Source organism: Ciconia boyciana, chromosome 28 (genome assembly GCF_034638445.1).
Source record: "Ciconia boyciana chromosome 28, ASM3463844v1, whole genome shotgun sequence".
Classification (NCBI taxonomy): domain Eukaryota; kingdom Metazoa; phylum Chordata; class Aves; order Ciconiiformes; family Ciconiidae; genus Ciconia; species Ciconia boyciana.
This window is the reverse complement of record NC_132961.1, coordinates 445,245-472,423: the sequence shown is the minus strand read 5'-3', so window position 1 is coordinate 472,423 and position 27,179 is coordinate 445,245. Positions and strand designations below refer to the sequence as shown.

The window sequence follows — 27,179 nt, the reverse complement described above, 5'->3', positions numbered from 1 at the left end:
GAGAAACTGTCCTGGAAGGTCCAGCGACTCGAAGAAGATAGGTCCTGCTTTCCACCTGTACAGACCAGTATCTCAGCTATTAGGAGTCAGCGTTCCTCTGCTCAAGAGAGAGGATATAGAAGGTACACACCACGGGGCACCCTATGGTTTTACCTGCGTGACCACGGAGAGGACATGAGGAAGTAGGATGGAAAACCTACCTCGACCCTAGAGGCGTGGGAATGTGAATTGCAAGGAAAAAACAATCACCAAAGGGGGTTCTTCCAGGAAAATTGCTGCTCCGGTTTCCAGTGGACAGTTCCCCAGACAGAGTAAAAGGGCTGATCTTACTCTGGTTTTTAATGAAGGAGCTCCTGACTCATATATACAAGAAATGGGTAATGAATATTATGACCAGGACTAGGGGGCCCCTGCCTCCAGCCAGGTGGAGGAAAGGGACAACCGGGTTTACTGGACTGTGTGGATTCGATGGCCTGGCACATCAGACCCACAGAAGTATAAGGCTCTAGTGGACACCGGTGCACAGTGTCCTAATGCCGTCCAGCTATATAGGGGCAGAACCCATCTGTATTTCTGGAGTGACAGGGGGATCCCAACAGCTAACTGTTGGGAGGCCAAAGTGAGCCTAACTGGGAATGAGTGGCAAAAGCACCCCATTGTGACTGGCCCAGAGGCTCCGTGCATCCTTGGCCTAGACTACCTCAGGAGAGGGTATTTCAAGGACCCCAAAAGGTACTGGTGGGCTTTTGGTATAGCTGCTTTGGAGACGGAGGAAATTAAAGAGCTGTCTACCTTGCTTGGTCCCTCAGAGGACCCTTCTGTTGTGGGGTTGCTGAGGGTTGAAGAACAACAGGTGCCAATTGCTACCACAACGGTGCACCGGAGGCAATATCGCACCAACCGAGACTCCCTGATTCCCATCCATAAACTGATTCGTCGACTAGAGAGCCAAGGAGTGATCAGTAAGACTCGTACACCTTTTAACAGTCCTATATGGCCAGTGCAAAAGTCTAATGGAGAGTGGAGACTGACAGTAGACTATTGTGGCCTGAGTCGTCACACCACCGCTGAGTGCTGCCGTTCTGGACATGCTGGAACTTCAGTACGAACTGGAGTCAAAAGCAGCCAAATGGTATGCTACAATTGATATCGCTAATGTGTTTTTCTCAATCCCTTTGGCAGCGCAGAGGCAAACCCATCTGGGCTGCAGCATGTGGCAGAACATTGCTGCCTGGGTAGAGAACCTGGTTGTAAAAGTATGTCACATAGATGCTCACGTACCCGAGAGTCGGGCCACTGAGGAACATCAAAACAACCAGCAGGTGGACCAGGCTGCTAAGATTGAAGTGGCTCAGGTGGATCTGGACTGGCAACATAAGGGTAAATTATTTATAGCTTGGTGGGCCCATGACACCTCAGGCCATCAAGGAAGAGATGCAACATATAGATGGGCTCGTGATCGAGGGGTGGACTTGACCATGGACACTATTGCACAGGTTATCCATGAATGTGAAACATGCGCTGCAATTAAACAAGCCAAGTGGTTAAAGCCCCTGTGGTATGGAGGGCGATGGCTGAAATACAAATCTGGGGAAGCCTGGCAGATCCATTATATCACACTCCCACAAACCCGCCAAGGCAAGCACTATCTGCTTACAATGGTGGAAGCAACCACTGGATGGCTGGAAACACATCCTGTACCCCATGCCACCACCCAGAACACTCTCCTGGGCCTTGAAAAACAAGTCTTATGGTGACATGGAACCCCAGAAAGAATTGAGTCAGACAACGGGACTCATTTTTGAAACCACCTCATAGACACCAGGGACAAAGAGCATGGCATTGAGTGGGTATATCACATCCCCTCTCAGGCACCAGCCTCCAGGAAAATCGAACGATACAATGGACTGTTAAAGACTACACTGCGAGCAATGGGTGGTGGGACATTCAAACATTGGGATACACATTTAGCAAAGGCCACCTGGCTAGTCAACAGTAGGGGATCTGTCAATCGAGCTGGCCCCGCCCAATCAAAACTTTTACGCACTGATGAAGGGGATAAAGTCCCTGTAAAGCACATAAAAAACATGCTGGGGAAGACAGTCTGGGTTACTCCTGCCCCGGGCAAAGGCAAGCCCATTCGTGGGATTGCTTTTGCTCAAGGACCTGGGTGCACTTGGTGGGTAATGCGAAAGGATGGGGAAGTCCGCTGTGTACCTCAAGGGGATTTGATTTGGGGTGAGAATAGCCAATGAACTGAACGGTATGATGTTAATTGCTATATAATACTGTATGTCATCACGTTTATGGTTCCTATACACCATATCAACGGTATTTCAGTAAGAATCACCCAGATTAATGAAGAATGAACTTTGATGAAACCAAGCAAAGTGCAGCAGTGATGGAACCAGAACTGGCTTCAGCGTGCAACAATCCAACAGCACACAGCATCTCTCCTGCCCTGAAGGACTGTTATGACAGATGGAGCCCAAAGTCATGGACTAAATGAACTCAACGGACATTTAGAAGGATGGCCCATAGAGCAAGGGAATGATATCTGTGTGTATATATCAAAAGGCAGGAAAAGTGGTGGTGATTAACTGGAATGTATTAGAAAGGGTAGAACCTGGGCATGACGTAGATGGTATAGAATAAGGGGTGGATACTGTCCTGGTTTCGACTGGGATAGAGTTAAATTTCTTCCTAGTAGCTGGTATAGTGCTGTGTTTTGGATTTTAGTATGAGAATATTATTGATAACACGCTGATGTTTTGGTTGTTGCTAAGTGGTGTTTACACTGGTCAAGGGCTTTTCAGCTTCCCATGCTCTGCCAGGTGCACAAGAAACTGGGAGGGGGCACAGCCAGGATAGTTGATCCAAACTGACCAAAGGGCTATTCTGTACCATATGATGTCATGCTCAGTACATAAACTGGGGGGAGTTGGCCGGGGGATAGCGATTGCTGCTTGGGGAATGGCTGGGCGTCAGTTGGCGGGTGGTGAGTGGTTGTATCACTTCCCCCCCGCCTCCACCCTGGTTTTGCTCCTCTCTCGCTCTCTTGTTGCTTTCCTTCTCATTACAATTATTATTATTATTATTATTATTGTTGTTGTTATTATTGTTATTATTATTGTTCCAATTATTAAACTGTTCTTATCTCAACCCACAAGTTTTCTTACTTTTGCTCTTCCGGTTCTCTCCTCCATCCCACCGTGGGGGAGGTTGAGCGAGCGGCTCTGTGGTACTTAATTGCCAACTGGGGCTAAACCACAACACCCTGGACAGTGTTGGACTCCCAGGAGGAGTGCTGGAACTAGATGATCTTTAAAGGTCCTTTCCAACCCAAACTCTTCTATGATTCTATGATTCTGCCAGTATAGACCCTGATCCCAGCAGGAGGATGGGGCTGGTCAGATTTCAAAGATCAGCTCTCACTGGATGGTGGTGAATGGCCCTCCCTGTGCTCCCCACAGGCCCCGAGCTGGTGGTGTTGCTCTGCAGAGCGAGTGGGCCGTGGTGCCCACGGGGTGACTCCGCATGGCCATACTGGTCAGGGTGGGAAGCAGACCCAGCCAGCTGGGGATCACACTGATGCTAATCCTCCTCCCCGGGCTCTGTGGATGTGGCAGGTGTTTGAAGGGATGATGGTGCATTTCCAATGGCTGTAGATGTGTCCAGGTGTACCTCTCCATCCAGCAGCTTCACTAACGGTGACATGAATCCCTCCCCAGCTTCCCTTCCCTGTGCCTGACAGGTTCCCACTGCCTCTCCTGGGATTACAGAGTCCTTGTTTGCCTGCACATACCTGGATTTGATGGTTTTCCTTTGGGGGATTCCATCTTGAGAGATCTCTCACTTTGTGGGGCTCTAGTCACTTCACACCCCAAGCACATGCTGTCCCTGGAGATCCCCTGGGTTCTCCAGTCAGCTTGAGATTCACCTCCTTAAGGACATCATCTGCATGTCACCTGTGGGACAGCCCTGGGTATGTAATGAAATGACCATTGACCATCCTGGCCTTGGTCTCTGACAGGTCACAATGTCACAATGAGCTTTATGCTCCTGAAACCAAGGAGAAAGAGTCCCTTCTGGGGAGCAATTCCTTGGCACTATTCTTGGCACCAGATCTGGAAGAAGAGACCAGCCTTCAGACAGTGCACTGGGGTGTTCCCATTTTATTACAGAGATGCTATAAGAGTCTGCGCTGACCCACTCTTGGACGTACATTCATACAGGCTCCATGTGAGACAGAAAAGGTTTGTTCTTCTTTAGCAGTGGGAGGAATCCACATTTTTCTGTACGCACATGAGAAGCACAAACAGTAAAAATAATTCCATGAAAAGAAATCATCATGATAATGCAAACAAACAAAACACAAGCCTGGAACAGGATGCATTGGGAGTCATTTGTGGTGAGTGATGGGAACTTTATGACTACAGAAAAATGTCCATAAAATCAGTTTCCTCAGGGAATGCTTGAGCTCCTGGTTCCTCATGCTGTAGATGAGGGGGTTCACAGCTGGAGGCACTACCGAGTACAGAACTGCTACCACCAGATTCAGGGAGTGGGAGGAGATGGAGGGGGGCTTCAGGTAGGCAAACATTGCAGTGCTGATAAAGAGGGAGACCACGGCCAGGTGAGGGAGGCACGTGGAAAAGGCTTTGTGCCGTCCCTGCTCAGAGGGGATCCTCAGCACAGCCCTGAAGATCTGCACATAGGACAGAACAATGAAAATAAAACACCCAATACCTGAACATAAACAAAAGACAAGAAGCCCAACTTCCCTGAGGTAATCGTCTGAGCAGGAGAGCTTGAGAATCTGGGGAAGTTCACAGAAGAACTGGTCTATGGTATTGCCTTGGCAAAGTGGTAGTGAAAATGTATTGGCAGTGTGCCCCACAGCACTGAGAAACCCACTGCCCCAGGCAGCTGCTGCCATTTTAGCACAAGCTCTGCTGCCCAGGAGGGTCCCGTAGTGCAGCGGTTTGCAGATGGCTACATAGCGGTCATAGGCCATGACAGTGAGAAGATAAAACTCTCCTGTGACAAACACGACAAACATAAAGATCTGGGCAGCACATCCATAGTAGGAAATAGTCCTGGTGTCCCAGAGGGAGTTGGCCATGGATTTGGGAAGAGTGGTAGAGATGGAGCCCAGGTCGAGGAGGGAGAGGTTGAGGAGAAAGAAGTACATGGGGGTGTGGAGGTGCTGGTCGCAGGCTATGGCTGTGATGATGAGGCCGTTGCCCAGCAAGGCAGCCAGGCAGATACCCAGGAAGAGCCAGAAGTGCAAGAGCTGCAGCTCCCGTGTGTCTGCAAATGCCAGGAGGAGGAACTCAGTGACAGAGCTGCTGTTGGACATTTGGTCCTTCTGGGCATGTGGGCCTGTGCAAGGAGGAAAAGTCAGTGACATGTTAGAAGATACTTCTCCGAGAAAAACCCTTGTGTTTTCTCATGGAAATCCTCCTCCCTGCTTTGAACGAGGAACAAGTCAGCTCATTCCCCAACCCTACCAGCTGAGTGACATGCTTGCCATTTTAAAATGGAGCTTGAGCACCTAGTTCCCATGAAGGCACTTCCAGGACACATTCCCCAGAGTCAGTATCAGAACAGAAGCTGATCTGTGGCCCCACATAAACCCCAGAAAGCAAGAGCAGCATGGATACGTGGAGAAACAAGGAAAAATACTGCAGTGCTCAAAAAAAAATGAAGCAAGGAGGGAAAGACAGACAGGCATGCAGTGAAACCTCCTCCTTACCCAGCTGTGCACTCCACCTCACAGTGTAGGTGCTTTGAGCCCCTTTGCTGTGTACCACATTGGAGGACACATGCAGCTCTCCTCTTCTGGGGGTCCGGCTGCGGAGGAGGTGACTCATGCCCTGGACCCCATGGCCTTGTGGGCAGAGGCCATGCTGGGTGGGAATGGAGACCAGGAGGTAGCTCTGGGGAAGGCATCTGCACTGCAGGGAATGGCAAAGACATGCCCAAATCTTCCCTCCCATGGCGTTTCTGGGAGCAGGTCCCTCTCCCTCCCTGCCCATGTCTCTGCTGCCTGGAGATGTCCCTGCCCAGAGCTGTTTCTCTGTCCTCTCATCTCCTCCCTGTCCATGTTCACAGACCGCACACCCACCAGGTGTGTGCTCAACTCTGCCCTGCAGACACCTCCTAGCAGCAGGGCAATGTCCAGGGGCATCTCTGTCCGTGCAGGGTCTAAGGGGCATCTCAGACAAGTCCTAACGAGATCTGGGATCTCAGTGCCTTCTCCAGAAAGGAGAAATAAATTCCAATCAACCACTGCCCACCCAGAACACCCATAAGAGAAAACTGAAAGCACAGACACCTTCCCTTTCAGATAGCCCCTGCCTTGACTTTCCTCTTGAAAAGTCTCCTCCAGAGATGTCCTCAGGGTGATGTGGAGCTGTGAGCAGCCCTGACCTACGCAGCACCCTCTCCACAGCAGACAAGCCTTGCCCTGCTGGGGGTCACTCCTTCCACCCACAGCTTCTCATCACTACACTGTGGGGAGCTCCCTGGGCAGGCTGAATGTTGGCCCTGGCAGGTGGCAGAGTCCCTGCCCCAGCACACATCCCCCTTGGGTGAAGGGACCCTGCTCTGGAGGACAACCCTGGCCACCCCTGGCTGCACACCTGGATTCACACCCTGCAGCTGTCCCTGAGAGAAGGGAGCTGTGACGCCCTGTCCCTCTGAGGGTGCAGCAGGGAATCACTGCTCGGGAGCACATTCTCCTCCTCCACGCTACAGAAACTGTGAGAGTCTTCTTGAAAGATCCCATAGGCTGTGGGATGTGCCGGCTTTAGGAGATCCCTCCAGGAACCGCAGCTTTGTTGCCCTGCACTCAGAGACTTACCATGTAGAGGACTGTGAAGATTTCTCTGCCAGTGAGCTCTCCTCTTCTCTCCCACTCTACGTTGCCTTTAACCTCTCCCTGCCTCGCTCTTCTCCCCTCGCTGCCTGCAGGCAGTGCCCTCAGCCCTGCTCGCTTTGCAGAGGAGCTGCTCCTGGGCAGAGCTGTCTCTCTGCAGTGCTGCCCACTTGCCATGAGGTCCCTCTGTCCCAGGAGCCAGCCCAGCTCAGCAGCAGAGGACCAACCCAAGGCAGCACTTTCTCTGCCTCCTCTGGGCTCCCTCCAGGTGTCCCTGGGGCTCTACTGTGAAACAGACTGAAGCGAGCACTGATGTCTCCTATCAGAGACAGAGCTGGGCATGAGAATAAGCTTTTCTCATGCCATTATAAGACAGGACAGCCAGACAGTGACAGGAAGGGATCACATTTGTCTAAGCTGAGGGAAGCGATTCAGATGAGTCAATTGAGGCATCTCATTCTGGGTTTGCAGTCCTGGGGCTAGAAGGGGACTCAGCTCCCTCCCATGCTTGCCACAAACCCTCAGGAGGTGGGATTCCTCTCTCCTCAATTCAAATGTGCACAAAATAGGCATCTGTGTGCGAGCTGCTTGTTTCAGCTACCATGCTAATTAATGGAAATGGGGGGTAGGAGTGAGCTGTTCAGATGAAACACCTGGTGACATTTGAGATGCCAGAGGTTGTCCAAGGTATGTGCAGGACAGCTGAGCCTGTCCCTGTTTGTTATTTCCTGGGCAGCCTACACAGGTTTTCAGTTGACCAAACCATGTCATGTACCACGGGGAGAGCTAAGCTTGACTCTGTCTTCACCATCAGCTGGGTTTACTGCATCTCCGTTGACTATAATGCCATCCGTCTCACAAACATCTCCACATGGCCTAATAAAATTCAGGGCAGTTACTCTATTTATTGGCTAAATACAGGCCTGTAAGTGCTACGTGAGATGCCAAGGCTCTCCGAAAACTGTGTCTGGCAGGGATTGTCTGGTCCAGCCAGGTAGCTGATGAGAGAGAAAAGGTGGGGTTGGGGCGGGTAGGGAGACAGACTGCCCATCAGGTGTCTGACATAAAGGTTATTGATTTGCCTACACATACAGACTCCAGTAGGAGATGCTTAGGACCAATCTCAAGTGGAGGTCGCTGACATCACTTAAGCTGTAAGTAGACAAAGGAAGAAAACTGGAAAAAGAAGAAAGCCTTTCTTAGTTTTATTTACTGTTGGAAATGTTTTCACTTTGGCTACACTCCTGAAATCTCTCTGATCAAGCAAATAAGAACTGAGGAATTAAGGAAAATTATGCCCAGCGACTTGGCTTGTTAGGGTGTTTTGCCTGTTAAAGGGCCCTCTGGTGCCAAGTTCCTGAACCGCAGATCCTGAAAGTTTGAAGAAGCTGCTAGGGAAGCAGAAGTCAGAAGCAAGCATCCAGGTTTCTGAGGGTGTTAGCAGGCCTCACTGAGGGCCGTCACTGAAGAGCCCATGGAGGGAACGACCAGACAAGGTGCCCATCCCTGGGGGCTGGTGAAGCAGGAAGTCAGAGGCACTGGTTACAGGTGGAAGATCAAATGTGGAGGTGGCTCTGAAAGCTCTCGATGCGTTTTGCCAAGCAAGATGGCCAAGGCCTGACCCCCATCCCCTGCAAAGCGGGAACCTTTCTCTCATGGGATGCTCGTGGCTCTTCCTGGGGGCAGTGAGATGTGGGGGTGTGCGATGCTGAGGGCAGGACAGCGCTAGGACATCTCCCATGCTCTATGGTGGTGAGGAAGCAATGAGATGCTGGGGTTGTAAGGAACCAGCGTCCTCTCCTGGGCCTCACTGGAAGAAACAACAGCCATAGCCGAGAGGACAAGTACCTCAGATCTTTTGCAGGTGGGTCTGAGCCCCACCAAGTCCCCCAGCTCTCCCCACCAGGCTGTCCTACACTGTCCTATGCCTGTGCCAGTTTCCCTGCAGACTTTAACCACCGCCCTTCTTCTCCCAACTTACTCTGGCCCCATGATGTCCCAAGCTTTACTGGTGTCCCTCTGTCCTCACTGGCTGTTGCTTCAAACACAAAGCTGTGTTTTCTTGACGATTTTCCAAGGCCTGTGAGTTCCCCACAACCCGCCCAGCTTCTTTCAAATTCCTGCTAATGCTCCTCTATCACCCAAGACGTCACAGCCTCAGGCTTGTTTGAATCCTCACTGTTTGAAGCCGGCACTGGAATGCACATCCTCCTTCTGCTGCTGCCTCAAAGTGCAAACTCAACCTATTCCACTTCAGAATGACCACCCTGTATCATTTCAGGTCTTCTTCCTGCCTTTAACACGCTCGCTGCCATGCACACACCTCTCTCTCCCTGCACTCCCATGTGTCTCAAAAACCCTTCCCTCTTCCCCTGCAGCAATGGGTCATCACTCCAGGAGGTTTGTGTCATCCTCCAGGCTCATGGATGTTTCCTGAGGTCCATCCAAACGTGAGGAGTGACAGAGGGGAAGAGAGCAAGGTCAGCTGAGGGAGCATGACTGAGCACAGCCACCCGCAGCACCCCATCTCCTAGGCTGAGCCATGCACACAAGATGGAAGCATTTCTATCATCCCTGATTTGCACAGGAGGGGCCTCACTTCCTGCCGTATTCCCAGGACAGACCTGCTCCACTCACAGACATCAACTGCTTTCCATTCCTGGGCTCAGGCATGGCTGTAAGGATTTGTTAAGCCATCAGCCATCACCTGGTTTCTCACTGACACCCCCTTACCCTCTGTCCCAGACCTACACATGGCCAATCACTACTTCTCAGGGCCACTCATACTTCAGAAGAGGCCTTGAGCTTCTTGGATCTTCCTCATACTTATTAACAATCTTGCTGGCTCCCTTCAGAGCTCATGGTGAGACTTCTTGTCCATAGCAGGGCCTTTATGACCATCTCGTATGAAATGGTTGTCATTTTATGACCTCCTGTGCAAAAGGAGTAGCTGCAGAAAAGCACCAAATACACCAAAACAGATGCCGAGTGAAGTGCCAATAAGAACTAGGTGAACTAGCCCCATGCCTGAGCAGGGAGTCTGTCCTGAGGAGGGATTCAGCCTCTGCCACTCTTTGGAGAGGGAAATCAGCGGTGTCCATGCCACCTGGGGACATAAAGGGCAACTTTTGCAAGGCCACCCTTCATCTGAACTGCGTTAGATGTGTACTTGAGGATGGGGTATCATGCCTTATATTGCAAACACTGGATTCAATTGGCATTGCCCAGAGCGGCTAGCACAGATGGATGTGGACTGCTGTGTTGTACATATTTAGATTTAGGCGGCTAAATGCTTTTGTTTATTTTTATTTTTATTTTTTTAGCTACTGATACTCTTAGGGAAATCACACAATCACCTGAAGGATGACTGAAGGCTTTTTGACAAAAGCCCCAGCAGGTTCACATCTCAAGAACTGGGACGCCAGAGGGCAAGGGAAGGATGGATGGTTTGGGCAATAGCCTGGGCTCTGGGAAACCAAAGTGTGCTCCTCTCTCCCCGACATCCTCCACTCCTCAGTGACGTGTGTGAGAAACTCTACCAGCTAGCTCTGAAGCCACAGTTGAGTCAGGTAACTTATGCTTAATTGCAGCCAGTGTTGTCCTGCCAGTTATTGATTTGAGCTTCCATTTCAGGACAAACTATTTCAATTGACACTATCTCCATCTTCCCTCTGACACGGCTACTGTGTGACACAACTGCCCTGGCTCTCCAGGCAAATTGGTTCCTGAACTGGACCTTTTCCCCTTGCTGGAAATGAGAAGGCCACAGGCTCGAGCCAAGCGGCCCAAGAAACCCAGCTTCTCATAGGGCCAACTAATGAAAACGTCGCATAGCCTATGGGACTTTCCTTCTCCTTACTGACAGAGAAATTGCGAATCCAGACGATACAGCTCCACCTACGTTTCCCTCTCTTTTTAACCCGGCTGTCAGCATTTCTGTGTTCGATCTGCTTTGCCACTTTGAAACTGTCTTTGAAAAACTATCCCAGCATCAGCATGGCTTATTTTTAACCCAGATGAATAGGCAGCATTAAAGTGTGTTTCCATACGTGGAGCACCTTTGCACACTGTCTGCCCCAAGAGAGGAAATATCTCGCCTTGCATTTGGAAATGGGTGAAGCTATGGGGCATAAATGTGCTGTTTCAGACAAGAAGAGATAAGGTTGGGGAGATTTGGGTTGCCGAGATTTGAGGTAGTTCTTTCAAGATCTGAGTAGGCGGAGCTTTGGAGCCAAGGAAAAATAAGGAAGCTCTCAAAGATCTTTTGGAATCAGTGGCACTATCACTAATAACAGTAAGAGGACAGTGCTGTAAGGGAATTCCTTTTTCTTGGTGGTCATGAACTAATGTGCTTTCATTTCCTTCCTGACAGTCATTCTTAAGTGTCAAAAGAGCCATAATGTCTCAGGAGTTTGCTTTTGGCATGAAGTTTTTCAAACAGTGTTTTTTCCTCTCATTGCTAACTCTTTGTTCTCATGTAAAGATTACACTTCCTAGACAGTATTGTGCTTAAGCCGTCCCTGCTCCATATCTACCGGGTAGGCTGTTCTTTCTGGAGGGTCGTAGGAGAGTAAGAGAGAAGAAGTTGAGGAGTGGGAAAAGAGGGGATGGTAACATCTGGGGGATGGTTGAATGATGGGGGAGAGAAGAATCAGCAGAGTTTGAAAGTGAAGGCACGTCAGGGGAGACCCCAGTGTGATGTGCTTTGAATTCATGCCCTGCCTTGCATCTACGTGACAGAGAACGGACAGACGTTGCCTCACTGCAGTGGTGGGATTTGGTTGCTGGCCCAGAGGCACTGAGTCTGTCTGAGATGCCCTGGATGGTGCCTATAACACAGCCCGTCTGAATGGCGGGAGGTCCCTGGAGAGGACCTGTGCTGTCCATGTCAGCTGCATGCAGTTGTGCTGGAAAGCCCTGGCATCTCACATAGCACTACAGGCCTGTATTTGGGCATTAAATTGAGATTCATCTGCACTGAATTAGGTTAGGTAATGAAGGGATGTACATGAGAAAACTGCCATTATACTCAAAGGACACGTAGGAAACACAGCTAATGATGAAGAGAAAGAAAAGCTTAGATCTTCCTAGGGCATATGACTCCTTTTGGTCAGATAAATATCTCTAGAGGCTACCATGAACATATGGAGTAGGGAAACGTTCAGTCGTCCTAAGTGTGGGCATCTGCTGTTGGCCAAAGGAATGCACCACCAGGCTCCAAGAAGATGCCCCCAGATGCTGTCCTGTCTCTCGGAGTTGCTCCATTAGAGCTTGCAGTAACTTGCACATATCTCGGACCACCTCTGGCACTTCAAATGTCACCAGGTATTTCTGTTTAAGGAGCTCACTTCTGGCCTCCATCTCCATCAATGATCAGGGAGACGAGACAAGGAGCTCACATGCAGGTGCCTCTTTTGTGCACACCTGAATTGAGGAGAGAGGAATCCCAGGTCTGGTGGGTTTGTGACAGCCATGAGAGGGAGCTGAATCCCCTTTGAGGCTCAGAACTACAAATCTAGAGTGAGATGCCTCGATTGACTCAGCTGAATCACTTCCCTCAGCAGGGTTAAAGGAGATCTCTGCCTGTCACTGTCTGGGTGTCCTTTCTATGAATGGGGCAAGGAAAGTTGAGTCTCATGCCCAACCCTTTTCCTGATAAGAGAAATTACACTGCTAGAAATAAGTGTTTCTCCCCAGCTGAGGGAAGGAGCACCAGTGATTACTTCAGGCTGCTTCACAGTAGGTTCCCCTGGCGCCCCAGGAACACCTCGAAGGAGCCCAGAGGGGGCAGAGAAAGAGATGCCTTGGGCTGATCCTCTGCTGCTGAGCTGTGCTGGTCTCCTGGGACAGACAGAGCTCATGGCAAGCGGGCAGCACTGCAGAGAGGCAGCTCTGCCCAGGAGCAGCTCCTCTGCAAAGTGCAGCAGGGCTGAGGGCACTGCCTGCAGGCAGCGAGGGGAGAGGAGTGAGGCAGAGAGAGGTTAAAGGCAGTGTGGCGTTGGAAGACAACTGAGAGCTCAACCAGTTTACCTGTCTCGCTTTGCATGGCTCCTTGTCCCTCTTTCTTCATTCCTCCCTCTCTGCCACATCACCCGTTGCTTCTTTCCTTTCTCCCTCCCTCTCTGTCTGTCTTGCTGTCCCCATTTTTAAACTCTCCTTCTCTGCCCAGTAGCCTGCCACAGTGTTTTTTTCCTTCTCCCTCTCTCTCTGCCCAACTTCCCATCTCTAATTTTTAATGCCTCCTTCTGTCTCTGGAAGCCCGTCATGACTTTTCCCCTTCTCAGTCTCTCTGTCCAGCTCCCTGTCCCTACTTAGTTTTTTTAATTCCTCCCTCTCTGCCCTGTACGCGATGCTCTTTACATTGTCGTTCCCCAACATCTTCTCTGTAGATTGCTCCCAGTCCCGTTTTTTTAATTCCTCCCTCTCTGTCCTGTAGCCTATTGCAATTTGTCCTTTCTCTGTCTCTCCTTTTTTCAGCTCTTGGTCCCTATTTTTCAGTTTCTCCCTCTCGGCCCTGGAGCACAATGCTATTATCTGTCTTTCCTCTTCTCTCTCTGTCCAGCTCCCTGTCCCTAGTTCTTAATTCTTCCCTCTCTGCCCTGTGGCCTGTCGCTATCTTTCCGTTCTCTGGCCCACTCCCTGTCCTGAGTCCTTCATCGCTCCCTCTCTGCCCTGTAGCTTGTTGCAGGTTTGTTGGGGTTTTTTTTCCTTTCTCCATCGCTCTCTGTCCAGCTCCCTGCCACTATTTTTTATTTCCTCCCTATCCGTCTTGTAGCCCATCGCTGTTTTTTCTCCCCCCTTTCTCCATGTCCAGCTCCCAGTCCCTGTTCTTTAATTCCTCCCTCTTCTCTGTAGCCCACTGCTATTTTTTTCCATTCTACACCGTGTTCTGTCTGGTCCCCTGGCCCTATTTATCAATTCCTCCCTCTCTGCCCTGTGGCTCGTTGCTTTCCCCCATTTTATTTCTGCCTCTCTCTCTGTCTGGCTCCCCATCCCTGGTTGTTTCATTCCTTCCTCTCCGCCCTGTAGCCTGTTGCTTTTGTCCTTTCTCCATCTCACTGTCTCTGGCTCCTCGATGGCGCTATTTTAGAATACCCCCTTCTTCTTTTTGTATGCATTGCTATGCTTTTTGCTCTCCAGCTGTCTTTTCCATCTCCCTGTCCCTATTTCTTAATTCTTCCCTCTCTGCCCTGCAGCGGGTAGCTATGGGGGTTGTTTGGTGCTGTTCTCCCTGCCGCCCTTGGAAACGGCAGTGTTGACCCTTCTCCTGCTCCTCCTATGAGCTCTTTGCCAGCCATGTGAAGGTGCAAAATCAAGGATGAATGAATCAGATCTGAGAAGTTGCCCCCCCAAAATTCAAAACGATCAAGAAGTCTATTTGTAATATGGGTTCTCATCCACTGTTGTGGATGATGAACCTCGCCCTAAGCACATGTCATGCCTCAGGATAGGAGGTAAGGACTGTATGAAGTCACTACCGCAAGCAGACATTCAAACCTCAAGCATCCACAGCAGGCAGGCAAACCTCTACCCTTTTTTTCAGCGGTTTCAAGTCACACGATACTCAGTCCAGGACTGTACAAAACATCACTAAACAACAGTAGCAGCCTCTTTGCAGGTTTCTTACTCAAAAGCAAAAACCAAAAAGCCAGGTACCCTTGGGGAAACCCTGGTCCTTCTGTGTGGCTGGGGTCTTCCTATGGCTCTTCCTCAAGGCAGCAGAAATGACCATGAATTTGGGAGTCCACACAAATTCAGAAGTACACTTAGTCCTCCGGCAGTCATTACCTATGGGCCAGAAGTCCCCCGACACCCCAGAAGTGCCCGTTAGTTGTCTGGCAGTCATTCTCCACAAACTCCAAGTCCTCCACACCTAACCACCTACCTACTGACTCAGTGGAAGTGAGTTGGACTGCAACAGAAGTGACACTGCCTGGCCTGTCACACATATTAGACCACAAATGGTGGTTACAAGACAGAAAATGCAACACAAACTACCAGAAGAACAAAAAAGCAACCAGAGGACACATCATACAAAAACCAAAGGCCACTACCCAAACCCTAAAAAAGCAAACAAACTAAAAAAGGACTCTCCAAAAAAACCCCACCCGGAACACAAGATAAGCCAAAAATAACCTAATCCCAGGAACCCAGGGCCAACAAACCCAGATCCTGTCTGTAACAATAACATGCTTTAATCCAAACTCACTTAAACTCTGGCATCTAATAACCCTAGCATCCCATAACCCTAGCACACTGTAGCCCTAAGATATCAAAACACTGAACATAAACTCCTTGGAGATCTCTGCCAGGGCCTTCAGGTGGCCCCCCATCTCAGGCATCACAACTTTGAAATGGGAGTGGGACAGAGCCACCAGGACATCACCAGCAGCCATCCTCACATCATCCACCACACCCTGAAAAAGTGCCTGGGTTAAACACTCCCAGGGAGAAGCCTGAGGCACTCAGAACCTTGTAACTGGCCAGCCATGACCACGGGGCTTCAGCTCATCATTTCTGTGTCAGAGCCACCAGGCTGATGACCCCGTCCTCCCTGCGAGACCCCTCGGGGCAGCCGAGCCCAGTGCCGGGTGGCTGGATACTGCCTTTGCTCTATGGGGAGCCGCCTCCTGGGAGCAGGATCTCTCACGGGGGCACTGGGAAATCCTCCTCAGGCCTGGATGCCTGAGAAACACCTCTGCGCTGCTCCGTATCTCACCAGAAAACAGGGGCAGAGGAAGGCTGCTTTGGTGGCCTCCAAGAGAACCTCTTCACCTGGGCTCCTCTGTGGCCACTAGGCACCTTTGCTGTCAGGTGGGTCTCAGCACCGCTCTGCCAACAGCTGTCACCTCCCTGCAGGATGCTCTCCAGCGCATGGTACGTCTCCACTGGGTCTCCCTGGGGACAAAGACTGGAAGGGAGGGATTGGGTTTGCTTTGCCTCCATTCCCAGGGTGCCACAAAAGAGACCTGCCGCCCCCAAATCAGCTGTGTGACGCGGACACCACGTAGGAGCTGCCGACGTGGGTCAGGAACGTCAACAGGCCAGACGTTCTGCTGTGCCCCCAGCGCTGGCAGAAAGCAGAGCTGGGGGCACCACGGGGAGAAGCCCAGGGCAGCCAACAGCCAGCGGTGGGGCCCGGCAGGGTGCAGCAGCCACAGAAATGCCTGGCTCCTTGAGCCTCAGCCCTGAGGCTGCAGCGTGGGGCCAGCACTGGCTGGGGCTCCGCTGGGAAAAACCATGTAGGGGTGACCCTGACACCCTGCACACGTACCTGGCACTGGGATTCCATAGCCTGTCCCTTTGCCCATTGCTGCCACGGGATCCAAAAAGCAGCACCACCAGCGCTGGCGTGGTCCTGAGCCATCTCTCAACAGATGACTCTTCAACCAGCAGGCCTAAAAAGAGGAAAAACTGCCCACAATTAAGCTGTGCTCAAGTGTTTGCAGGCAGCACATTTTCTGAGCTGCCTGGTGGTGCCGTTCCTGGGGAGCGCTCAAGAAACAGTGCGGCTGCCTGTACTTGCAGGCAGGCGGTGCAGTGTGTGCAGCGGGAGTGAGCGATGGTTTGTTTGTGAGGCTGTTGAATAGGTTCAGGCTTTAAATGCGCCCAAGCTGGTATGCCTGGTTCCTTCTTCCTTGCAAGTGGTATTTAGAGCTTAAATGGTATTTCTTTTAAAAGCAAAACCAACAGGCAAACAAACAAAAAACAGCTGGGCAATTTCCACCCCCCACCGCAGCTGAGCGTTTTTTCCTCAGTCCTGGCCAGTGTGCAAGGCGATGCTCGTCACCAATATTAGGCTGCAGGATTGGGCCCAGGGCAGAGGGCTTTTAGGCAGCACATTCCTCGAGGCTCCTGGTACTGCAGTTCCTGGGGAGTGCTCAAGAAATGTGGGCAGTTGCCCATAATTGCAATTTTTGGTCTCTCCCCATCGCTCTCTCTCTGGCTCCCCATTTTTTCATTCCTCCCTCTCTTTCTTTAGCCCATCACTATTTTTTTTTTTCCTCTTTCGCTGTCTGGCTCCCGGTCTGTATTTTCTAATTCCTCTCTGTCTGTCCTATATCCCCTTGCTGATTTTTTTCTTTCTCCACAGTGCTCTCTCCCACTCCCTGTCCTTCTCTTTTTTCTATCACCGTGTCCTGCTTCCTGGCTTTATTTTTTCTCTCTGTCCTGCAGCCTGTCCCCTCTTTCCTGCCTGCATCCCCTGCTCAGCTGGCTGTGCCTTCTCTCTTCCCTCTGGGCCTCTGTCCTGCTCCCCATCCCCTTTTGCTCTTCCTCCGTCTCCATCCTGGAGGCCATCGCTGTTCTGTCCTTCTCCGCCTCCTTGTCCCGGTGCACATCCCTCTGTTTCTCAGTCTCTCTGCATTGCTTCCCGTCCTTCTCTTGCTCTCCCACTCTCTGTCCCTGCCTCTCCCTTCCTCTCTCCCCTCCCTTTTCCCTCTCACCTTTTCCCCTCTGTCCCTCTGTCCTGCTCCCTGTCCCATTGCTCTGTCACTCCACTCTCCCGGTGCCTTTTCTGTCTCTCTGCCCCCCTGCCCCGCTCCCTCACGCTGCCTGTGTTGGTCCTCCTCTGTCCTCCTTCCTGCCCCTCTTCTTCTCCCTCTGTCCCTCTGCCCTGCTGCTTAGCACGAGTTTTCTTCCTGGCCCCCCCTGGCCTCCTTCCCCTCCATCTCTTTCCCGCACCATCCCTCTGCCCGCTCCTCACCAGTACTTTTCCTTTCTCCACTCCCTGCCCAGCTCCCCCCTGCTCTCCCTGCCCCTCTGTCCTGCTCCAGTCCCTCTCCGGCCACCCCACCGCCCTGCCCTACCTCCCTCTGCCGCCCTGTCCCTCGCTCCCCCTCCTCCCTGCTCCACCACAGCTCCACGGCCTGGGCCAGGGCCAGGGCCGGGGCAGCCCCGGGCGGGTGGCCCCGGGGCCTGCGGGGGCGGGACCGGCCGTGGGATGGTGTCCCCGCAGGGGCAGACAGCAGGAAGGAGCGCCCCGTGGCATGCCGGGAGCTGTAGTCCTGGGGCAGGGGGCTGCTGGGCGGCCATGTTGGTGCTGGGAGGTGCAGGCTCTGCTCCAGCCGTGGCCCAGCTGAGGCAGGGCTGGGGCCTCCCGTGAGGCGAGGACAGGCAAGCGAGTGGAGGCAGAGAAGGGAAAGGGAGGGAAGGACAGACAGACAAAGAAGTGCCTGAGCTGAAAAATTTGCATGGCACTGCAGAGAGCAGGAGCTGCGGTGAGTCCCAGGCCCTTGGGGCCATGTCACCCCTCTTCTGCATCTCAGTTCCCCCCTGCCCCCCTTCCCTCTGTGTCATATTTTTTGCTTCCCCCTACCTCTCATCTTCTATTATTGTGTTCTGCTCCCCGTCCCTCTCTTTTCTCCAAGTCCCTCTTTTCTCTGTCGCTCTACCCGGCCCTGTGTTTTGCTTGCTGTCCCTCTCCCCTGCTCCCTGTCCCTCTTTTTTTCTTCCTCTGTCTCTGTCCTGCAGCACATTGCTGTTGTTTTCTTCTCTGTCTCTTTGTCCTGATCTGCATCCCTCTCTGTTTTTCACAGTCTCTCTGGCCTGTTCCCTGTCCTTCTTTGTCTCTCTCTGCCTGTATGTCCCGCTCCCTGTCCTTGTCTTCCCCTCTCCCTCCTGCCTTCTGCTCTCTTTGTTTCTCTCTCTATCGCCCTGTCCTGCTCACTGCCACTGTGTTTTTTCATTCTGTAATTCTCATCCCACTGTCCCTGTCCTTCTTCCTGTCCATCTCTCCTCTCTCTGTCTCTCTCTGCTGCTCCCTGACCCTTCCCCTCCCCACTCCCTCCATCTCTCTGCAGGCCTCCTGATACCTCTCTTTCTTTCTCCATCCCTCTGTGCTGCTCACTGTCCCTGTTCTTCTCTTTGTCTTTATCGTTACTCTTGTTTGTCGCTCTGTCCTGCTCCCTGCCCCTACTCTTTTTTACTCCCTCTCCATCCTGCTGCCCACCCCAAAAGTTTTTGCAATCTCTAGCCTGCCCCCAGTCCTTATTTCTCTCTCTCTCCCCTGATCCCTCTCCCTCTTTGTGCCTCTCTTCCTCTTTCCCTGTGGCATCTCTCTTCACGTCTGTCCTGCTCCCTGCCCCTTTTTTCCTCTCACTGTCCCTCTGTCCTGCTTCCTGTCCCCATCTTCTCTGTCTTTATTTCTCTGTCCCGCTGCCTGTCCCATTGTTTCTTGCTATACCCCTCTGTCCAGCTGGCTCTCCCCTTTATTTGTCCTCTCTTCCTCCTTGCCATCTTCTCAGCCCTCTTTTCCTCGGTCTCTGTCCTCCAGCCCATTGCTGGGGTTTTTTTCCCCTCTTCTTGGTCTCTTTGTCAGGATCTGACCCTCTCTTTAGTTCTCAGTCCCTTTGTTCTGCTCCCTGTCCTTCTTTTTCCTCTCTCCATCTGTATGGCCAGCGCCCTGTCCCTGTCCTCCTCTGTCCCCCCTTCCTTCTTCCTCGGCTTCCCTCCCCGTCTCTCTGTCCTGCTCTTGTCCCCGCTTTTTCTTCCTTCATCTCTCTGCAGGTCTCCTCATGCCTGTTTCTCTTGATGTGTCCCTCTCTCTAGCCTTTTCCCTGCACCTTTCTTTCTCGGCTCCTCCTTCTTCTTCCTTGTCATATTTTTCTCTTTCTAGTCCTCTGTCCTTCTCCCCATCAGCTTAAACTGAATGAGCAGTTGTCCCTGTGCTCTGGCATTTCCTTAGCATTGCCCTAGGGAAGATCTGTGTTTTGAGGGCTAGGGATCATTTAGGAGCTGGTGTCCTTATGTAGACAGTGGAGCTAGGTGGAGTTAAAGCAGAGGTTGTTCTCAGCTGGTGCTCTGTGCATCTTGTTGAAAGAGCAGGCTGTGGGCCTTATTTTGAAGGAAGGTTTCTTGTTCTGCGCTTATTGCTCCTCAGGAGGCTGTACAGGAGTGGTGCTGGGGTCTGGAGGGATGGATGGGACCTGCTGTGATTCCTAGTAAATGTGAACTTGAACTTACCTAGACTGGAATGAAACCAGCCTGACTGCATATGGTTTTCTTCCCAGCTCCAGTTCCAACCTATGTGCTCAGCGCTAATGAACAAGAGAGCCCGAGCTGCAAATTAGCTGAGAACATCACTCACTCAGGTAAGGGGGCAGGTGGTCTGTGATAAGGGATGTGGACTTGCCTGATGGTGTTTTCATGAACGTTCTCTGGTCTTGCCACTTCAAAGCGCTTCTTTTTTCCAGAAATTTTAAGATGGCATTTCTTATTCTGGGGCTCCGACTGGAGTTGGACTTAATGTTGAATGGCTGATATAATGGGCTCCGTCAAATGTGAGAGAGAACCCTGCTTTTTTGTTGCTGTTTTCTAACACTGTCTGAACTTTGGTAGGCAAAAGGAAGGGTGGTTGAAAGAGCCTGTTTTTTGAGAGTAATGTATTCCTGTATGCCTGTCTGTGCCTGTGTGCCTGTCTTTGTATGGTGAAGGTTTCCTCCCTGCAGTATGGTTTTGCTGGGCTGTGAGGGTGTGTTGGAGTAGCAAAGGTAAGAAGTGTTGTCTTTAAAGGTAATGAAGCTGTCGCAAAAGTAGCGGGAAAAGAGCTTTTGGTATTGATTGATTTCTGGGAAGCAAGGCAGCAATGAGGAAAGAAAACTGGGGCTTGTCTAAACGGCTCCTTGACCGTAGGCAGGGTTTGAGCCTTTGCGCTAGAACAAGTCTTTACTCCAGTGTACAAACACAGAGGATGAGCTCTCCGTAAGGAAAGTTTCAGTAGAAGTAAGGCTGAATTTGCTAAATTGGGTCTGTTGCCTTTAGGTTAGGGTTAGGGTAAGGCTGAAAGAATGAAGCAGCCTCTAAAGAAGTGAAAGGCTTCTCGAGGTCCATCCAAGTGTGGGGAGTGAAGGAGAAGAAGAGAGGAAGGTCAGCTCATGGGCCACGTTGAGCACTGTCTAGCCACCCCACAGCAGAGGGCATTCCCCATCTCCCAAGTTGAGGCATGCATACATGATGGAAACCTCTCCTTTGTGCAGGGGCCTTCAGCCACATTCCCAGGTGTGCTGGTTTTGGCTGGGATAGAGTTAATTTTCTTTATAGTAGCTAGTGTGGGGCTATGTTTGGCTTTGTGCTGAAAACAGTGTTGATAACACGGTGATGTTTTAGTTGTTGCTGAGTAATGTTTACACTAATCAAGGACTTTTCATCTTCCCATGCTCTGCCAGGTGCACAAGATGTTGGGAGGGGGCACAGCCAAGATAATTGATCCAAAGTGACCAAAGGGCTATTCCGTATCATATGATGTCATGCTCAGTATAGAAAGCTGGGGAAGAAGAAGGAAGGGGGGAGACATTAGGAGTGATGGTGTTTGTCTTCCTGGGTAACCGCTACCTGTGATGGAGCCCTGCTTTCCTGGAGATGGCTGAACACCTGCCTGCCAATGGGAAGTACCGAATGAATTCCTTGCTTTGCTCTGCTTGCGTGCGCGGCTTTTGCTTTCCCTGTTAAACTGTCTTTATCTCAACCCATGAGTTTTCTCACTTTTACTCTTCTAATTCTCTCTCCCATCCCACTGTGGGGGGAGCGAGCGAGCGGCTGTGTGGAGCTTAGTTGCTGGCCGGGGTTAAACCACGACACCAGGGCAGACCTACTCCTCCTCCACCCACAGACATCAACGGCTTTCCGTTTCTGGGCTCTCACATGGTTGTAAGGATTTGCTAAAGCCCTCAACCATCACCTTGCTTCTCGCCAAGTTCCCTCCGCCCTCTCTCGCATCCATACACTACCTAATCACTAACAGAGAAGCTAAGAAGCTCTCAAGGTTTTCCAGCTCTTCCTCAGGGGATGACCGTGTTTCTCCAGTCACCATTCATGCACCCTAAAAACACCAGTTGAGGAAGCACATCTTGGTGAGGAGAGGACCTCCCCAAGGCACCTCTGTGCTCTTTGAGGTCTAAGCGCTTGCACAAAGCTCCAGGAGGGGTTCATTTGGTGCCCACCTTTGTATTGCAGATGGATGGTCTGCAGCGGACAGGGAATGAGACAGAACTGCTACCAGAAATGGCATGGGAGGGGAGGTCCACTGCTCAGGGAAAGAAGGATGAGGGGTGGACGTTCAGGGTTACGGTGTTTCTTTTCCCAAGTCACCATGATGCATGATGAAGCTCTGCTTTCCTGGAAATGGCCAAGCATCTGCCTGACGATGAGAAGCACTATATAGGTCACTTTGGGAGATCTCTGTGGTGCCATCAGTTGGCACATTCGGCTGCTAACCGAAAGACTGGTGGTTCGAGCCCACCCCGGGACAGGTTCCCCTTTCCCTGCCCATGGCAGGGGGGGTGGAACTTAATGACCTTTAAGGTCCCTTCCAAGCCAAACCGCTCTATGGGCCTATAAAAAGAGGAGGCTATTCAGTCCCCTCAGCAAAAGCAGAGGAAGGAAAGCAAACGGATATGAATTCCTTATTCTGCTTTGCTTGTGCACGCAGCTTTGCTTCACTTATTAAACTGTCTTTGTCTTGACCCATGAGTTCTTCTCACTTTGCCCTTCCAATGCTCTCCCCCATCCCACTCCAGGGGAGTGAGCGAGCAGCTGGGTGGGGGCTTAGCTGCCACTTGGAGTCAACCCACCGTGTCATTTGCCTTATTTCTACTTTCACTAAATCCAGTGACAGCAGCATGCTCTAAAATAATTTCTTCTTCTTCATGATGATGATGGTAAACTTTATTTCTTTAATGTTATTCCTTTCATTTGTTCTTCCTTGACAAGACAGTTACAATTTCTCAGTATTACATTCTGGCGTGGAGTTTTTCGAAGAATACTTCTTCTGTCCTTTCTAAACTGTTACCATTTAATGGCCACACCTCTCAGACAGTATTGCCCCTAAATCATTTCTGCTCTCTATCTTTTGTTCCCATTTCCACTGTGCTTGTGTATGTGTGTGTGTGAGGAGTTGTTTATCCTGATTATCGCATCCCTGACCAGCTCTTCCTTGTTTGCCAGTACCGGATCCAGGTGAGCATCCAGGGCCCTTGTTGGCCCACTGGGCAGCTGTGTTAAGAAGTTGTCCCAAGAGCCTCCAGACTGTTTGCACCTTGTTTTGCCTGGTCTGTCAATGCCAGAGCAATTACAGTCCCCCACAGGAACTGGCTCATTGGCCTGGACACTTCCTTGGGTTGCTGACAGAAGACTTTTCCTGCTTCCTCACCCTCACTGAGTGGTTCATAACTGCCACCACGATGTCATTGTTACTGGCTCCTCTAATCCTCAGTGAGAGAAGCTAACCCATCCTGGAAGAGCTCCAGGCATCTGAGCTGCCCCTTCATGCTGGGGGCATCCCCCATCCTCACCTTCCCTGCCACTCTCTGTGGCAGAGCCTGTATCTCTCCACTGCAGCACCCCACGTGAGCAAGCTGTCCCACCACATCTCATTTCATCCAAAACCATTGCAGTGCAGTGAGGCTCCAGCTCCTCCTGGCTGTTCTCCAGCTCCTCCTGGCTGTTCTCCAGCTCCTCCTGGCTGTGCATGTTTGGGCTGCAGCATCTCAGCCGTGGCACTGGGGCTGAGCACAGACTCGTTATGGGCAAAGATGGCAATAGGTACCTAGGACCCCATTCTGCTTCACATGCTGGAGTGTTTGACAGATGTTAATGTAACAAGGAAAGGAGGTGCCCACAGACTGCCCTGCAGTCTCCAAGGCCAGAGAAACATGGCTGGGCAATGACATCTTGTCCAGAGAGGTGTTTGGTGACTCTGCAGAAACTCTGCAGGGCTGTGGGGCTTGCAAGACAAACTCCAGGAAGGACAGGGTGCTGCAGAGAAAGTCTTTGGGGCTGGACAGCCTTTGGTCCATCCACACTGTGGACATGACCATCATCATCTTCCCTCTCCATAGCATCAGGCAGGTGAGTAGAGGTTCAGAGAGAGGAGAACGGTCAAGGGTGGAGAACACAAGTACAGGGCTGAGCACCCTGGCGTGACCCGCCTCCCAGTCCTACGGCACCACCAAGGGAGGGACCTTGCATCTGTGCCATGGTATTGGTGTTCGGGTGATGGCACAGAGGCCCCAGACCCCTTTGGGAGGCCCTGGGCTGTCTGCCCCCCACCAGCTCCAACAGGGCATGGCTTTCCCAGATGTCCTGTGTTTGCCTGCTGAGTGCTGTTGTATTTGGCACTCCAGGCACCTGGAACAGCACTGGAGGCTCTTTTTTAAAGCAATTTAATACATGAAAATAAATAAGGTGTCTTCAGTGCAGGCATTAGGTGTCTTAAGCTGTCATAAGGTGTCATTAGGTGTCATTAGGTGTCATAAGGTGTCTTCAGTTCAGGGCTGCAGCCTCTCCGTGCCATCCTCTCTCCCCAGGCCAGCACAACAGCCCTGCCTCTGGGGTCCTCAGGCTGCTCCTGCTGCCCCAGCGACAGAGCAGCCTGCCCCAAGCTGGTGCAGCTGGAAAGGGGTTTTCATTTCCCATTCAGTCCTGCTCCGCTGAGGATGGATCTTAGACAAAGATGTCGCTGCAGGTTCATTTGTTTTGCTAAAATACATAGAGACCCTGGCCCCTCACTTACACAAAGTCTCTGGATCACACAAGGCAGCTGGATACATCGGTAGGAGGGGAAGAATAATGACATTTCCTTGTAGACAGCATCATCACAAGAGGAAAAAAGATTTAAAAAAAAAAAAACACCAAAAAACCAACAAAACAAAGGAAAGACAAGCTTGGCCTGTCACGACACACACAGGGAGCCACTTGCAGAGGAAGGTTGGCAGTCTAGGGTTGCTGAAATAAATCCAACCAGTTTCCTCAGGGCATCCTTGAGCTCCTTGTTCCTCATGCCATAGAAGAGGGGGTTCACTGTCCGGAGCACCCCTGCACACAAAAGTGCCACGACCAGATTCAAGATGGTGAAGAGATTGAGAGGAGCTTCAGGTTGCAAAACATGGCAGTGCTGGGAAATAGAGATACCACGGTGAGGTGAGTCAAGGGAGGCACGTGGAAAAGGCTTTGTGCCATCCCTGCTCAGAGGGGATCCTCAGCACAGCCCTGAAGATCTGCACATAGGACAGCCCCTAATGAAAATAAAAGAGCCCCCAAATAGAAAAGCACTAAACACAAGAAGCCCAGCTTCCCTGAGATAAGAGTTGGAGCAGGAGAGCTTGAGGATCTGGGCAAGTTCACAGAAGATCTGGTCCACAGCATTGCCTTGGCAGAGTGGAAGTGAAAACGTATTGGCAGTGTGCAGCATGGCGTTGAGAAAACCACTGCCCCAGGCAGCTGCTGCCATTTTGACACAAGCTCTGTCCTCTCATTCCCTGCCCATGTCTCTGCTGCCTGGAGCTTCCCTGCCTGAGTTGTTTTGATATCCCTGGGTCTCCCCCCTGCCATCGCTCACAGACCCCATCCCACCCGCTGTGTGCTCAGCTCTGCCCTGCAGACACCTCCTGGCAGCAGGGCACTGCCCAGGGGCATCTCGGTGCATGCAAGGGTGAAGGAGCAGCTCAGACAAGCCCTAACGAGAGCTGGGGTCTCAGTGCCTTCTCCAGAAGAGAGAAAAAAAATTCCCATCGCCAACTGCCCACCCAGACAAGCAAGAGGAGAAAACTCTAAGCACAGACACCTCCTCTTTCAGGTAACCCCCACCTTGACCTTCCTCTTAAAACTCCCCTCCAAAATGTCCTGGGGGCGACGCGGAGCTGTGAGCGGCCCTGAGCCACGCAGCACCCTCTCGGCAGCAGAAGGACCCTGCCCTGCTGGGGATGGCTCCTTCCACCCACAGCTTCTCCCCACAGCACTGTGAGGAGCTCCCCAGGCAGGCTGAGTGCTGACCCTGGCAGGCGGCAGAGTCGCTGCCCCAGCACACAGCCCCCTGGGGTGCAGGGACCCTGCTCTGAAGGACAGCCCCGGGCACACCTGGCTGCACACGTGGCTTCACAGCCCCGCAGCCATCCCTGGACAAAGGATGGCTGTGATGCCCTGTCCCTCTGAGGGTGCAGCAGGGAACCACTGCTCACAAGTACATTCTCCTTGGAACTGGAGAAACTGAGGGTTGTTCTGACAGATGCTTTGATGTGCCATCTTTTGGAGACCCCTCCAGGATACTCACATGCACTGCCCTGCAGCCAGAGTCCTACCATATAAAGACTTGTGAAGATTGCTCCCACACTGAGAGCTCAGCCGTTGTCTACTCACTTCTCTCTGCCTTGCTCGTCTCCCCTCAGTGCCTGCAGGCAACGCCCTCAGCCCTGCTGCACTTTTCAGACGAGCTGCTCCTGGGCAGAGCTGTCTCTCTGCAGCGCTGCCCGCTTCCCACGAGCTCCCTCCATCCCAGGAGCCCAGCGCAGCTCAGCAGCAGAGGACCAGCCCAAGACATCACTTTCTCTGCCCCTTCTGGGCTCCCTGGAGATGTCCCAGGGGCTCCAGGGCTGACAGATCAGGGTCAGATCAGGCAGCACGGCCACCTCTGGGGAACATACTTTTAGCACCCATTATTCCTCTGTAAAGAGTGGAGAGAGACTGATTTTAGAAGCATGGTTTGTCCTATCAGTGCATGGACGTCTACAAGAGGTGTAAATGTTCCCCCCTGGAAAGCACTATAGCTGTCCCAGAACAAAAGGACACGCAGGCAGTGACAGGGAGGTGTTGGTTGACCCTGTGCCAGGCAGGGATTCAGCTGAAGCAATGCAGGCATCTCATACCCAGCTGGAAGCCCTCGGGATGAAGCGGGATTCAGCTCCCGCCATGTACCCCAGGGACCCACAGTGCTAAGGGATGCCAAGACTAGCCACCACTTCTAGTTGTTCCAGCCGAGGACCACTCCTGCTGTGCTGCTGAAGCCCAGTACAGACCAGTAACACCCAGTACAGTCCTGCCTGGCTGCTGGAGCCCAGCCTGGTGCCTGGGGATCTGGAGTCTTTGCCCAGGCTGAGGGATCCAGCTGCCACTTTCCCGCCTGCAGGTGTAACTTGTAGTGAAGCTGAGCACGCATCCCAGAGATGCGCACACACGGACACAGACACACACATGCGGAGGACCCTGATGCAGCCAGTCACACAGACTGCCACAGACGAGGTGCTGCCGGCAACAGCACCCACATGAAGGACTCACATAAAACACAGAGACAGTCACGTCTTCGGCTGGCAGAGACAGGAGGTCACTAGTGCAGGCGAACACACAACACTCTCTATGTTCACAAGCACACGCATGGTCGTGGAACCTGAGTACTGGCACAGCTTCTCTGTCCCCCTGGTACCTCTGCCTGGATCCCGGCCCTCTGACCCACCCTACAGGTCCCCTACTCACCGACTGCTCCATCTTGGTGTTCCCTGCAAATGCTTGTCCCGCAGGCACCCCACAC

At 51.9% G+C, this 27,179-nt stretch overlaps 1 protein-coding gene across 2 annotated transcripts; it reads right to left on the bottom strand.

The window, feature by feature from the left end:
* Window positions 1-4,402: 4,402 nt before the first annotated feature.
* Window positions 4,403-10,658, bottom strand: LOC140644716 (olfactory receptor 14C36-like). 2 transcript variants are annotated; one of them, XM_072847778.1, is made up of 2 exons: window positions 10,648-10,658; window positions 4,403-5,441 (listed from the first exon to the last, which is right to left on the bottom strand). In XM_072847778.1, exon 2 carries the CDS (start codon window positions 5,411-5,413, stop codon window positions 4,403-4,405), a length of 1,011 nt encoding a protein of 336 aa, XP_072703879.1. In that variant the 5' UTR covers window positions 5,414-5,441; window positions 10,648-10,658. The 2 variants fall into 2 exon arrangements, with proteins under 2 accessions (XP_072703879.1, XP_072703878.1); XM_072847777.1 differs by lacking the exon at window positions 10,648-10,658 and having other exon boundaries at window positions 4,403-5,362.
* Window positions 10,659-27,179: the final 16,521 nt, after the last annotated feature.

Bases quoted from the DNA above. Each gene is read 5' to 3' on its own strand.
- LOC140644716 (XM_072847778.1), bottom strand. From the start codon at position 5,413: ATGTCACTGACTTTTCCTCCTTGCACAGGCCCACATGCCCAGAAGGAC.